We start from the raw sequence: 12,630 nt of genomic DNA on the forward strand, positions 1-12,630 counted from the left end.
GAGGACAAAGAAGGAGCACCATCATTCCTTCTTGTTCTTATTTCTCCTGAAGCTTGTGAGCAACAGTGAACAGAGGGCTCCAGTTACATTTAAGAGTGTTCACATTCCAGGGGTGCCTGCCTGGCTCAGTCGGTGGAGCGTGTGACTCTTGATCTTGGGGTTGTGAGCTCGAGCCCCACATTGGGTGTAGAGATCGCTTAAAAAATAAAATCTTAAAAAAAAAAAGTGTTCACATTCCAGACCAGTACTCTCAAATTCACCTCACCTTAGTACCAAAGAAGGCAGGAAGGTCAGGCCTTGTGCATCTTAGTAATGGTTTCTTAGACACACCTGCATCTCTGTTCCCAATCATCTCAGATTAGTGGCAAGGTGCACTCCTCCCTTCAGTGCCCAGAAAATCGCATTTCCTTTGGAAGTGTATCCTCTGAGATGATAATTAAGCAGACAGACTGCTGATACCCCACTGTGCCCTTGACCGTGTAATTTTCAGCTGGGACAGAAGGCTGGCATACTAACCCGAGGGGTGTTTTCCTGCAGGCCTTATCTTGCAGCAGTAGATCTGGGGTCTACATCAAACCAAGCTTTATAGCTATAAAACTAGTAGGAAAATGATCACATTCTCTTTTTACATCTGACTTCTTTTCTCAGGGAAATCCATTTTCTTTCAAGGATTAGAGCCCAGATTAGCTTGTAGGAAGATAATGGTTTGTGTTTTTTAGGAAGATAATTTGGTTTTCTTCCCCAGGCACCACCACCATGGGAGCAGCATTGCTGGAGGACTGGTAAAGGGGGCTTTGTCCGTTGCTGCTTCTGCATACAAGGCCTTGTTTGCTGGGCCACCAGTCACTGCCCAGGTCAGTGTATGTTTCATTTTCCTGTACCAAAAGCCAAGTCACCGGTGAAAATGATGCTGCCTGTCTGGGTTGGAGAGTAGTATGGCATTCTGCCACTTTCTCGCTGTAGGACTTTAGCCAAGTTATTTAAGGGAAGAAAGGAAAAAAACCTAGTGTTTGTTGAGGACCTGTTACGTGTGGGGAGCTCTTGCAAGTACGTGCTACAAGGTGAAGAAGACAGTCCCTGCCCAAAGTGAGTGGGACGCAAGTGAGGTGAACAGTACAGTATAAGATCCTGCACCAGTGTTCTCGGGTGGAACACCTCAGCCTGCTGTGGGCCCCTGCACGGGGCCAGAGAAGGCTTCCTGGTGGATGATGCCTGAACTGAGTCCTTAAGGACAAAATAAGTATGTGCCAGGAAAGAGAAACAGCATTGTGACAGAGACTAGCCAGTAAAAAGAGTTGGAAATGTGAGCCTGAAAGGTGAATTTGGGCTGGGAAGAGAAAGAAGAGAAAAGCCCAATTTATGTAGGTGGGGTGCTGTATTAAGTGGTTTGGGTGTTATTTTAAGGCTAACTGGGGGGTTGAGGGGGAGGAGAGTGAATGGGTTTTAGGAAAATGATTAACATCAGATTTCTACCTAGTAAGATAATTCCACTATAGTGTGGAGGTTGGGGGAGCCCTAAAGAAATCATTTGAGAATCCATGTGTAGGTGGAAAAGAACTTGGGTAGAAGAGAAAGAGAAATGGCAGAACTTAGAGACCATGATTAAGAGGCTGGAAAGAAGTCAAGGCAGAATCCCGAGTTTCTGGCTTTGGGCAATGGATAGTACCATTCATTAAGAGAGGATGTGCAGCGGGGGCGCTTGGGTGGCTCAGATGGTTAAGCATCTGCCTTCATTTCTGGGTCCTGGGTCCCCAGCTCAGCGGGGAGTCTGCTTCTCCCTCTCCCTCTGCTCCTGCTGTGCTCTCTCTCTCTCAAATTAATAAATAAAAAATCTTTTAAAAGAGAGAGGATGTGCAGGAAGAAGGATATATTTGGGCAGGAGGAAAAGAAAATTACGTCCGTTTTGGATGGTGTGGAATTTGAGGCACATCCAAGTAGAGTTACCCACAGTGCAGGTGGGCATGTACCTGTGGCTCCCAGAGGAGTGATTTGGCCTGGAGGTCAAGTCACCTGTATACAGATTCTAGCGGGAACCATGTGATTGGGTGAGAGTTCCCAGGAAGAAGGGGTGTAAAGCAAGAAGCAGCCTTTAAGGATCCAGGAAAGAAGAAGGGCCTGCCCAGGAGCCTAAGAAGTAGGAGGAAGACGTGCTGGAGCTCAGGGAAGGGAGCTTGAGTGAGGAGGAGGTGCCAGTGGAGAGGACTCGGAGAGTGCACGTATGCTTCATTCTCAAGAGCGAGCTGGAGCACCAAGGGAAGGAGCGAAAGCTGGGCCGCAGAAGGCCGAGCGAGAGAAACGTTTCTAGAGCTGGCCGAGCCGGTAGCAAAGGAGGTTAACAGTCAGGGTGAGCGAGGGTAATTCACAGAAGAGATTTCTGAGGGGGTGAGAGATCATGAAATAGCAAGCAAAGGACATGTGCAAGGATTATCCAGGAAAGGAGGATGGATAGTTTCTTCTGAAATAAGAGGGAAGAAGGGAACAGTGGAGTTAGGTGTAGAGAGAAATGCCAGAGACTGTGCTCAACACGTACACACAGTCTTGTCTTAATCTTCTCAACAACCCTGCCAAACGAGGTATTTTGTCTCTCCGTTTTCCTACATAAGAGAGTTAATTGATAGTCAACACGGTAAGTAAGTGGTAAGAGGGTAATCCAAGAATGAAATCTTGCCATTTGCAACGACGTGGATGGAACTAGAGGGTATTATGCTAAGCGAAGTAAATCAGAGAAAGACAAATACCATATGATTTCACTCATATGTGGAATTTAAGAAACAGGAACATGGGGGAAGGGAAGGAAAACTAAAATAAGACAAAAACGGAGACAAACCATAAGAGACTCTTAACTCTAGGGAACAAACAGGGTTGCTGGAGGGGAGGTGGGGGGGATGGGGTAAATGGATGATGGGCATTAAGGAGGGCACATGATGGAATGAGCACTGGGTGTTATATGCAACTGATGAATCACTGACCTCTACTCCTGAAACTAATAATACACTATATGTTAATGTAAAAAAAAAAAAGGGTAATCCAAAGTGTTACGATTTAGGAAGGTTATGTGTCCACCACAGGGCTTGGCCCAAAGAGGGAGGTAAAGGAGTGTTAGCTCCCTCTTTTGTGGATTGCTTCTGTTCTTTAAAAAGGAAAAGGGAAAAAAATGCCAAGAAGGTCGCCCAAGATGTCATTTCGCAAGCAGTTTCTTGTTCAGCCCCTTCGCATAGCTGACTGAACTCTGCTGGTAACCGTCTCTGCCCCTGTGTCCACTGGCCCCGTCAGCACAGTTACCTTTATCTTCACGGTGTTTCCGGTGCTGGCTTGCATCTTTTCCTTCATCAGGCCAAAGAATGCTTCCTTCTGAAGCCTCCTCCTCCTAGTTCTGAGGACAGTTCATTAGTTGCCCGGTTTCGGGTACAAACATACAGAATCCAGAGCAGGGCATTCCCAGTGCTCCCTCAGGCGGCCTGATAGTGTCAGGTGGACAGGAGTTGGCCATAGCCTTGCATCCAATTCCCTAATATTTTAAACAGATCTTGGAAAGATTTGTATGATTTTCAAGATGATAACAATTTACAAGGCACATAAATGATACCAAAAACGTTGCTCTGCTTTTCTTGACTCTACACAGCCAATAGTTTCTGAAGATCAGACAGCAGCCCTGATGGCCCATCTCTTCGAAATGGGATTCTGTGACCGGCAGCTGAATCTCAGGCTGCTGAAGAAACACAATTACAACATCCTGCAGGTTGTGACAGAGTTGCTGCAGGTCCACAACAACGACTGGTACAGCCACCGCTACTAAGGAGGGGCCTCGTATTAAATCACTCTGCCTGCTTCTCATAGGTGATCTTTATTCTGTCCTTGGGCGTAGGGGAGGAAGCCCTGGCTTATTTTTTAATCTGATGAATCTATATAGAGCCCATTATTGAATTCTCAAGACAGTACCTGCATTACAGTATTTTCTGGAGCAAATCAAAGACCAGAACTGAAGCAGAAACATCGGATGGATGAATTGTAGGAAAACGGTTTTTCAGTTGATTTGGATAAAGCTCCTGTCTCCATTTTAGTGCATTGAAGAGCATAACTTGAACTTCCTATAGAACCGTTTTTCTTTCTGCTTGTATCAAAGTTGAGTATTTTTCTTTGGATGTTGTGGATGTTTCTATGGGGATATCTGTTGTCAGTTTTTAAAAGAAATTAACCTTGGAGGTTGTTTTCAAGAATTCTTGCAATTTTTCTAGCCTACCCCAAGCCTCATAGCTATGCTGTATTGAAATGACACCCAGAGCCCCAGAGAAATCTTGTTACTCTTCCTTGTTCAAAGACAAAGTCATTTCCCTGCAAGACTTAGTAATCAGCACTGTTGTTTTCTAAAGACCCCACTGGTACATTCAAGAAGATCACCTTCTGGGTCTCCACACTTCAGTGAAAGGAGGGAGTGTGCTCATTAACCCACCAGCACCTATTGAGCAGTGTTTACTGTAGTAATTTTGCATACATTTTTCTTTATTTAAGGGAACAAATTTAAGTAGATAGTGTGAAATATTTTGCTAATACTGTAGAGATGGAGAAAACTTCTATTAAAAAGAAAAGAAATGTAACAGTTACCTTTTTTTCTTAACGTCAGGGCAGAGGTTACTGGCAGATGTTAAGAGTCGAAAGGTGAAAAGTGAAAGGCAGGCTCCCTAGTTAATCTAGTAAAGTTAGTTCAGGGGTGGGCAAATAGGAAATGCTGATGCCTTCTTGAATGTTTGAAATCTGCTCAAAGGTACCTAGCCTTAGAGAGCCTAGAACAGGAAGAGGCTGTTTTGCAAAACTTGGATGGGGACAAACTCTGAAAAAGTTTTGAGTTAACCCCAAAATGAATGAGAAAGCTTGCTGCCAGGGGCCCAAGTCCTCATTCTGTTTACAGAAAGGAATCTTGGGTACAATGGGTGAAGGAAAAGGTAACAAAAAAAACACTAAAAGCTATTATTCATGAAAATGACTTCCAGAAAAAGAAGACTCTTAACCCTCATCCAGAAGGGGGAAGGATAGTAAACTAGTATTATTTAACCTGGTTGGTATTTATAATGAATGGTGATGTTAATTAATCATTAGTCATCATGATGTTTATTTACAGTATACTTCTTGACCGCTATTAAATAAACCAAGATTCAGACTGCAAGCCAACCAGGCTGTTCATTATTTAAAACGTTTTTATCCGGGCTTCTGGGTAGAGGCTGAGCGGCAGGGTGTGTGTAATTAATTGGGTTGATTTCGGGCGGGACCTGTTCTGACCTCCTGAGTCGTATTGTAGGGGTCCAGAGAGGACCCCGAGGTCCAGTCGTCCGTCCGGTTGTACTTGTACATAACCGCTTCAAGAATGGTGAAATAAAGGTTCTTTGAAAGTCCTACCTGGACTGGCTGGTGCTTGCAAAAGCAGCGTCCGGGCCCCGGGGTGGTCTTTGAAGAGTTGAGCTCTTCCCTCGCCGCTGTGTCGAGAGGGGGCGGGCCTGTGGGAGGGGGGCGGGTCCGGAGGAGCTGGGGCGGAGCCTCCGCAGGCACCGAGTCAAAGCTTGGGGCGAGCCCCTGGGTTCCCGCACTTTCGATTCTGCTTGTACCCGGTTCTGTCCTGCTGTCGCTCGGGGGTGGGGTAAGGTGCTTCCCAGATTTTACTTTCTTTCCCTTTGGGAGGCAAGGGTCGAGGGACCTTCAGTGCCTCCTAACCTCACGCAGGCACTCGCGGGTTAACAGACTCGACTAACGGCCTCGGGGTGTCTGGAGGGACTTGAAATTCTCCTTCAGTGAAATCCCAGCTTCTGCAGCTGCTCGGGCTGCCCCGCTCCTCGGGCCCCTAGCCGAGCCCAGGAGTAAAGGCTGGAAGCACCTTAGCCTTTCAGGGAGGCCGAGGTCGCTGCTCCCCACCCTATCCGACGCTGCATATTCGCTCCCCCAGGACTCTGCTGAAGGGGGCCAGTAGCCTGGCCAGCCCCAGTCGGTGGCCCCTCGGGTCACCCTGCCCTACAAGCCCTTCTCCCCAAAGACACATTCCAGAAACTGCACTCTTAGCTGACAGGAGCCCTGGATCCCAGCCCTGAAGCAGGTGAGGCTCTCTTGATTTTGGCCCAGTGAGGTCTGAGTGCGGTTCACCTTGCCCACTCATTCTGCTCCCAATCCTGAGCCTTTGGGGAAGAATCTGGATTTTTAGCCTTTACCATTCCTTAGTGAAGGATGGACCCTGACCATTGCTCCCACCCTTCCCCAGGCATTCTTGCCTACCACACAGAAAGCAGTGAGGAAGAGGTTTCTGCTCCCTTTCAGGGCTATTTTAAGGTTCTTAGGCACACCTGTGACCAGCCTAGCTGCCTTTCCCTTGTTTCAAACAATCCCTGCCTTCCTATTAGGCCAGCACTTGCAAGGGCTCAGGGATGGAAGCTTTCCTTCCACTCCCAGGCTGGGAGATCTCAGGCATTTCTGCCTGGGTGTTCTAGACACCTCTTCAGAGTCATCTTGTTGCAGAGGGTGAAGGGACTCTGGACTGCGGCCTCCCCCACCGCCCGCCAGCCCCGTCCACTTCCTTCCCTTGAAGCAAGTGACAGCTCAGCAACTTTCCCAAAAAATAAAGTGCTCGGCCATTCACTTGTGGAGGTCCCTTCTAGGGAAATAACTTCTGCTTTTCTTTTCTCTTCCCTCTTGTAGGCAGATTGAGCTCCCCTGCAGTAATGAAAGGAAACGCACTGAGATTTCTGATCCCAGAGTCCCGTGTAACTGCTCAGTTTTCCATATCCTAGCTTCCTTGGGCTGGAGCTTGCTGAAATTGGGGTGGCGCTCCTTGCGAATCTTGAGAACCCAAAACCAGAGTGACATCCGGTGTCCGTGCTAACAAGCTTAGCACTGAATTCTGGTTTTTTCTCATTAGCGAAAACTCCCCCTGAATGATGGGTGAGACGTTCTCCCAGTTGGGCTCTCGGGAGGAGGAGAACAAGTCAATCCTGCCCCCCAGCCCGGCATTTGGCAGCAAGGCTGCCTGCTACTCCAGCACCCGAAGCAGCAAGTCTTTATGTTCCCGCGTGCCTTGTGACGGGGCTGCCAGTGCCAGCTTTGTGACTTGTCCCACCTGCCAGGGCAGCGGGGAGATCCCGCAAGGTGAGTGGCCCAAGGCTTAGGCAAGAGCCTGGAATCCAGAACAAGCCCTTAGCAGCCAGCTGGTCAGGCCCCCTGAGCCTCCTGGAATGGGGTTGGGTCTCCCAGCTCTTGGTCCCCCAGCTGCAGGCGGGCCAGCGAGATGTTCACTTGCCCTGCGCTCGCTGCAGAGACACCCCAACCCCTCCTGCCCTGGTGGTTCTCCCCAGCCTGGGGGGTCTCCAGCCTCCCTGCTCCCTTAGCAACACTGTTTCTTAGGATTCAGGAAGTTACAAATGACCTCTGCAGAGAAGCTAGACTTCTCTCATTTACTGGTGCTTTCCGGAAATTCACACCCGTTAATGAAAATCTCACTTCCATTGCAGAGCTGACATAGTTGAGCTGCTGTCATCTGCCCAGCGTTCCCAGTCCTGCTCTGGGGCAGAGGTGGCATGCTTCTGACTCGACTCTGTGGGGCGGAGGGGTGCTTCTGGGAGGCTGGCGCAGGAAACCTTTGCCATGCATACTTCTTAGCCCTCTCTCTTACCTTCTTTCTCTCTACAGAGCTAGAGAAGCAGCTAGTGGCCCTCATCCCCTATGGGGACCAGAGGCTGAAGCCCAGGCGCACGTAAGCCCACAAGCCGTCACCTCTGGGGGCTGTTCTCTTTGTCTCCCCCATTCTGCCTCCCAACCCCCTGCAATTCTTCTCCATTGGAAGCCTTGCTGAATTCGTATATACTAGCTCCATTTCCAGGGTTTTTCCTGGTTTAAGAAGTCTGGGGCACAGCAGATGCCACCTGAGGGCACTCGGTGTCCTGAGCTTCGCTGCTTCCAAGAAGCATGGCTCCCTTGTGGAAACAGGATCTCTTGACTCTGCAAGGCCTTTCTGGAGGGAGGGAGTGGCCCTGGATGTGGTCAGTTTGGGGAAGGTATTTTTCCTGCGAGCTTTCCTCTCTGTGGCACCTCAGACCTGCTCGTTCTCTTCCCGGTTGAGATGGAAAACTAGCTGCTCCCTGTTCTGAGATACTTCAGAGCCTCAGAGGCAGCCCCGAGTTTCCCGGGACGGGGTCGTGACCCTGTTTGTCATCTGGGTCTCTTGGACGTGAATCCCTGCCACCTCCTCCCAAGGTGCTCAGCTGCAGTCTGCGAGCCACCAGCCTGCCCTCCCGGACCCCTGCACCAGAATCTGAGGCTGCCTGTGCCCCTCATAAATACTAACGAGGTGCTGTCTCTTTCATGCCTAGCTCAGTTTTGAGTTAGAGGGACGGATGATGTCCTGTTCTGAATATTAATTTTAAAATTCAGAACTCTCAAATTCATGTGGACATTTCTTCCGGCAATGATAGCTAGCATTCATTGAGCTTTGGTTATGTGCCGGGAGCTGGCATCCGTGCCTTTTCATGCGTTAGCCCATAACAAATTCTGTGAGGTAGGTATAGTTCTCTCCGTTTACAGACAAAGAAACTGAGGCCTAGGGAGCTTAAGTGGGTCGCTTAGAGCTACTGGGCCAGTGGGTACAGAGAGCTGGGAATAGAAGCCAGGCTGCCTGCCTCCCGATCCTGTGCTCCGACTCACTTTGGGCCACATCTGTACTTGGGCCGGTCCTCCACATCTGGGGAGGTAAAAGCACAGTTGGGAGGGGGCTGGTGCAGGGGAGAGCCTTGTACAGGGAGAGGAGTGTCCCTCTCTGCCCAAGGTTCCGTCGTGTTCAGACTTCTCCCCTCCTCTACCCCGGGTCCTGCTTTCTTTCCCACAGGAAGCTCTTCGTGTTCCTGGCAGTGTTCATCTGCCTTGTGACCTCCTCCCTCATCATCTTTTTCCTGTTTCCCCGGTCCATCACCGTGCAGCCCGCGGGCCTCAACTCCTCCACGGTGGCCTTTGACGAGGCTGACATCCACCTCAACATAACGGTGGGTGGGTGCCCACACCCTTGAGCCCCACACCGCCTTGCCGGCAGCTCTTCTCTGTAGCCCTTGCCCAGCGTTGCCATCCCGGGCTCGGGTAGCCAGGGGTACTATGCCAGGCCAGAGGGTATCAAAGCCTGGGGAGAAGCAGGCACAACCGTGAGCCCCACAGCGGATTGTGCAGGATTAGGACTGTACGCAGCGAGGGGTCAGAATCTGGACGAGAGAAATAAAACACAGGGTGTGGTTGGGGGGCATGCCTGAGACTCCCTGGGTGGGCGGAACTGAACAGAGAGAAGCCTCGCAGAATGAGCCTGGGTCCTGGGCCAGCTTCGTGTCTTACAGTGACCCCTTTGCCATTAAGAGCCCCTCCAAGGGGCTCCTGGCGCTGGGCTTCGGCAGCTGAGGCCCATAGTGGGAGTGGGGATCAGTCAGGCAGGGGGCTGGAGGGGGGGTTTGGGAAGCTATTTGACTTCTCCTTTTCAAGGATGGTCACCTTCCCACTTCCCTTTCCCTTGTCTTCGTCCTTAGAATATCTTAAACATCTCCAATAGCAATTACTACCCCATCACTGTGACCCAGCTGACCATCGAGGTTCTGCACCTGTCCCTCGTGGTGGGGCAGGTCACCAACAGCCTCCTCCTCCACATCGGCCCTTTGGCCAGCGAACAGGTGACTCCCTCTCCCTGGCCAGCTCTGCCCACAGAGGTGTGGACATGTGTGGGGGTCGGAAGGGGCAGCTGGGGTTGGGGCTCACCGTGTGCCCATTTGGTTGACAGATGTTTTATGCAGTGGCCAACAAAATCTGGGATGAAAACACATAGTAAGTATCCCTTGATCTCTTCTCCCTTAGCCTCTTTCCCTGGTTGGAAACCCAGTGTTCATCTCTACCAGATTTCCTGGCTGCTTAGCAAACCCTGCAGCCAGCATTTGGCCTTCATTCTCGTGGCCAAGACTGCAATCTGCAAGGGATTCAGGGTCCCCAGCCCTCTGCCTGTTTGGACTTAGGTTGGAATGAAAAAAGGCCAGAATTGGGTTAATTCTTACACTCTGTGACCTTGGGCTCTTCAGCCTGAGTCGCTGAGAAAGATGAATGTCTTGTTTTCTGTTGAGGGAGGGGCTAGCACACACCTGGGCCAAGCCTGTGGGGCTTGGAGGAACAATATTGCAGCAAGGGTGACATGCTCACCTTAGAGGGAGAGACAAAGAGTGGGAGTGGCATTTGGTGTCCCTGATGGAAAAGAGCCCAGAAGCCTGGGACCTGCAGGTCTCCTCTCAGTTGCCATGCTGCTCAGTGTGAAACATGGTCCCGTGTTCTTTCTCTCTCAGCAAAATCTGTTCCTGGATGAAAATCAAAGTCCACCATGTGCTTTTGCACATCCAGTAAGTAGGGCTTGGAGCCCGGGTGCCCCCCCTCGCCCACTTCTGACCTCTGGCTCTCCTCTGCTCCACCTTGTGGGAGGAGTCATCCAAAGCTAACTCCGTGGATCTTTGTTGGCTCTTGGGAAAGCAGGTCCGGCCCCTTCCCTAGATCCTGCCTTGCTTATAAGCCATCGGTGGGACAGCCACAGACAGAGCTGTCTGGATCACAGGTGGGACAGCTGTCCCAGGTGCGTTGGCAGAGTAGGGAGCAGAAGGAAGAGTGTGCAGTGTTTAAGGGAGCCCCCCCCTCCCCAGACAGCAGAGCAGGGCCAAAGCTTTCCTCTTTGCCCCCAGACACAGCAACAAAGCCTGCTTCCTCTCCAGGGGCACCCTGACCTGTTCCTGCCTGAGCCATTCAGAGCAGCTAGTCTTCCAGAGCTATGAATACGTGGACTGCCGGGGAAACACGTCGGTGCCCCACTTGCTGGTCCCTCACCCGCCGTGACCTGTCCGCTGTTCCCGAGCCCCAGGCCCCCGCCAGGTTGGGCTGTGTCTCCCTGAGCCCAAGGAAGGACTACAGTGACTTTGCCAAAGGAAAAGCCCTGCTTTATTCTACCTCCTCCCCACCACACACACCCTCAGCACAGGAAGCCCTACGTGAAAGTTACCTTTACACACACACATGCACGCACGCACGCCTCTCACGTCCTCTGACTTCCACAGGAAAAGAATTCTGGTTCTTCTAGGGCCCAGCGCCAGGCTTTCCCCTCGGTCTGTCCTGAGGAGAGTCTGACCTGATGTGTATTCAGAGCTGCCTTAGAGTCCCTGGAGTGGCATCTGCTTTCTGTACTGAGCACCGTGGTTCCCTAGCCCCTCTGGGGCTGGCCTTCCTCCCACCTGAAGAGAGAAATCTTTCCTTTTATCTGGCTTTTAAAACCTGGATCTTTCTCACGTTCTCCACCCAGTGGTGGGAAAGTGACTTGAGGGACATCCATGCTGTCTCATGCTTTCCTGCTTGGTCATGTGACAGAGTGGTGGTGCTGGTCGGCTTCTCTCCTGGTAACTTGGGCCCTGACAGTGAGGTTGGCTAAGGCCCTTTGGCTCGGCAGCCTCCCTGGTTAAAGACTGTCCCAGTTCCTAGGAAGACAGAGCTGTTCTCTGGCTAAAGCTTCTCTCCATAAAAATCGTTTTCTTATTCTCATCACAGCAGGAGTGAACGTAGTAGCGGGGGGAGAGAGGCATCTGGCACCCCCTCCGCCTCTCCAGGAAAAACAGAGATGAAGCCAGAGTCATTCGGGAAGGTATTTATTGAAGTTAGGCTTCTGGCTGGTGGTCGGCCCACAACGCTGAGCCCGTGTGAGTGGACACAGGTCGGTCAGACGGGGTGTCAGCTGCCGCCCGGTGACGGCCTGCAGAGGTGAAGCTGTCAGGATTCGGCCAAGCTGCTGGCGCTCTAGCATCCCCAGCATAGCTCCAGGGCCCATCCTCTGCTCCCAGAGGCCTCTGCTTTCCTTCGGGCATGCACAGGCTGGAACCGCACATCAGTAGGGACCGGTCTTGACCTCTCCTCTTTGCTGTCACTCAGATGCAGAAGCGAAGTCCTAGATAATGCAGGTTCCCACTGGGCTCCAGATGGAGGCGGTCTGTGGTGTCGCTGAGCAGGAATGGTAATTGCTCACTAAAGGGAGCTGTGGTTTTTCTCAGGCCGGGAGGTGAACTTAGGTGGTGGGGCAAGCTGAATGCGAAGTTGGATGGATGGAGAGGGGGCAGTGGGGATAGCACCTGGCTAGCTGGCTGGGGGGACAAGGGGAAGGAAGGAGGTTGTCCTGTCTCCGCGCTTTCGTGCCTGAGTAATTGGAGTCAAGAAGATGCTAGCAGGAGCACAGAAGTCCAGAAAGGCCAGGCTGGAGTTTCCGCTGTGTGTTGGTTGCCAAATGTCAAGCATTTATATCGTCTTCAATAAACTATACTTCACAATGTTAAAGAGTAAACAAAGAGTCTCCTGTGAGTTGGGAGGAGAGCTGGACGACACTCCCGGCCTGTTTCTGGGTGGCCGAGTGGGTGCCAAGCTCTCTTCCCCAGGCCCAGAGCCCCTCTGCTCTTCTGGTTGCTGAGAGAGCGCTCCTGGGAGCTCACTCTCTCCCTTCCTCCCACTGTGTGTCTCTCAAGTTCCCTCCCTACTTTAATATTCCTGTTCTGCGCCCCACCCCAGGTCCCCCGGCTGCCCCCCTCAGGAAACACTGCCCTGAGGGGTCCCTTCAGCCTG

At 51.3% G+C, this 12,630-nt stretch overlaps 2 protein-coding genes across 13 annotated transcripts in view; both read left to right on the forward strand.

Annotated features, from left to right (window-relative positions):
• The window catches only part of NBR1 (NBR1 autophagy cargo receptor), a 29,929-nt gene extending 24,539 nt beyond the window's left edge, over positions 1 to 5,390 (forward strand). For all 6 annotated transcript variants that reach the window (XM_078065785.1, XM_078065787.1, XM_078065784.1 and 3 more), the window contains 2 exons: positions 746 to 854; positions 3,623 to 5,390. In XM_078065785.1, coding sequence (XP_077921911.1) covers positions 746 to 854; positions 3,623 to 3,796 — 283 coding nt within the window. In that variant the 3' untranslated portion in view covers positions 3,797 to 5,390. The remainder of the gene's footprint in view (positions 1 to 745; positions 855 to 3,622) is intronic.
• Positions 5,391 to 5,525: 135 nt separating this feature from the next.
• Positions 5,526 to 12,348, forward strand: TMEM106A (transmembrane protein 106A). 7 transcript variants are annotated; one of them, XM_078065792.1, is made up of 8 exons: positions 5,526 to 6,740; positions 6,896 to 7,122; positions 7,663 to 7,726; positions 8,855 to 9,008; positions 9,534 to 9,674; positions 9,782 to 9,825; positions 10,332 to 10,385; positions 10,749 to 12,348. In XM_078065792.1, the coding sequence occupies exons 2-8, from the start codon at positions 6,912 to 6,914 to the stop codon at positions 10,867 to 10,869; spliced, it is 789 nt and encodes a 262-aa protein (XP_077921918.1). In that variant the 5' UTR covers positions 5,526 to 6,740; positions 6,896 to 6,911; the 3' UTR covers positions 10,870 to 12,348. The 7 variants fall into 7 exon arrangements, with proteins under 7 accessions (XP_077921918.1, XP_077921917.1, XP_077921920.1 ...); XM_078065791.1 differs by having other exon boundaries at positions 5,526 to 6,079; positions 6,676 to 7,122; XM_078065794.1 differs by having other exon boundaries at positions 5,526 to 6,079.
• The last annotated feature ends 282 nt before the right edge of the window (positions 12,349 to 12,630 follow it).

Source organism: Halichoerus grypus, chromosome 2 (assembly GCF_964656455.1).
Source record: "Halichoerus grypus chromosome 2, mHalGry1.hap1.1, whole genome shotgun sequence".
NCBI lineage: Eukaryota > Metazoa > Chordata > Mammalia > Carnivora > Phocidae > Halichoerus > Halichoerus grypus.

What these genes read in the sequence shown, in the direction of transcription:
- TMEM106A (XM_036095521.2), top strand. Translation starts at nt 6,912, where the DNA reads ATGATGGGTGAGACGTTCTCCCAGTTGGGCTCTCGGGAGGAGGAGAAC. An exon ending in AGGCTGAAGCCCAGGCGCAC is followed by an intron (nt 7,727 to 8,854) that starts GTAAGCCCACAA and finishes TCTTTCCCACAG; the next exon opens with GAAGCTCTTCGTGTTCCTGG. An exon ending in CATGTGCTTTTGCACATCCA is followed by an intron (nt 10,386 to 10,748) that starts GTAAGTAGGGCT and finishes CTTCCTCTCCAG; the next exon opens with GGGCACCCTGACCTGTTCCT.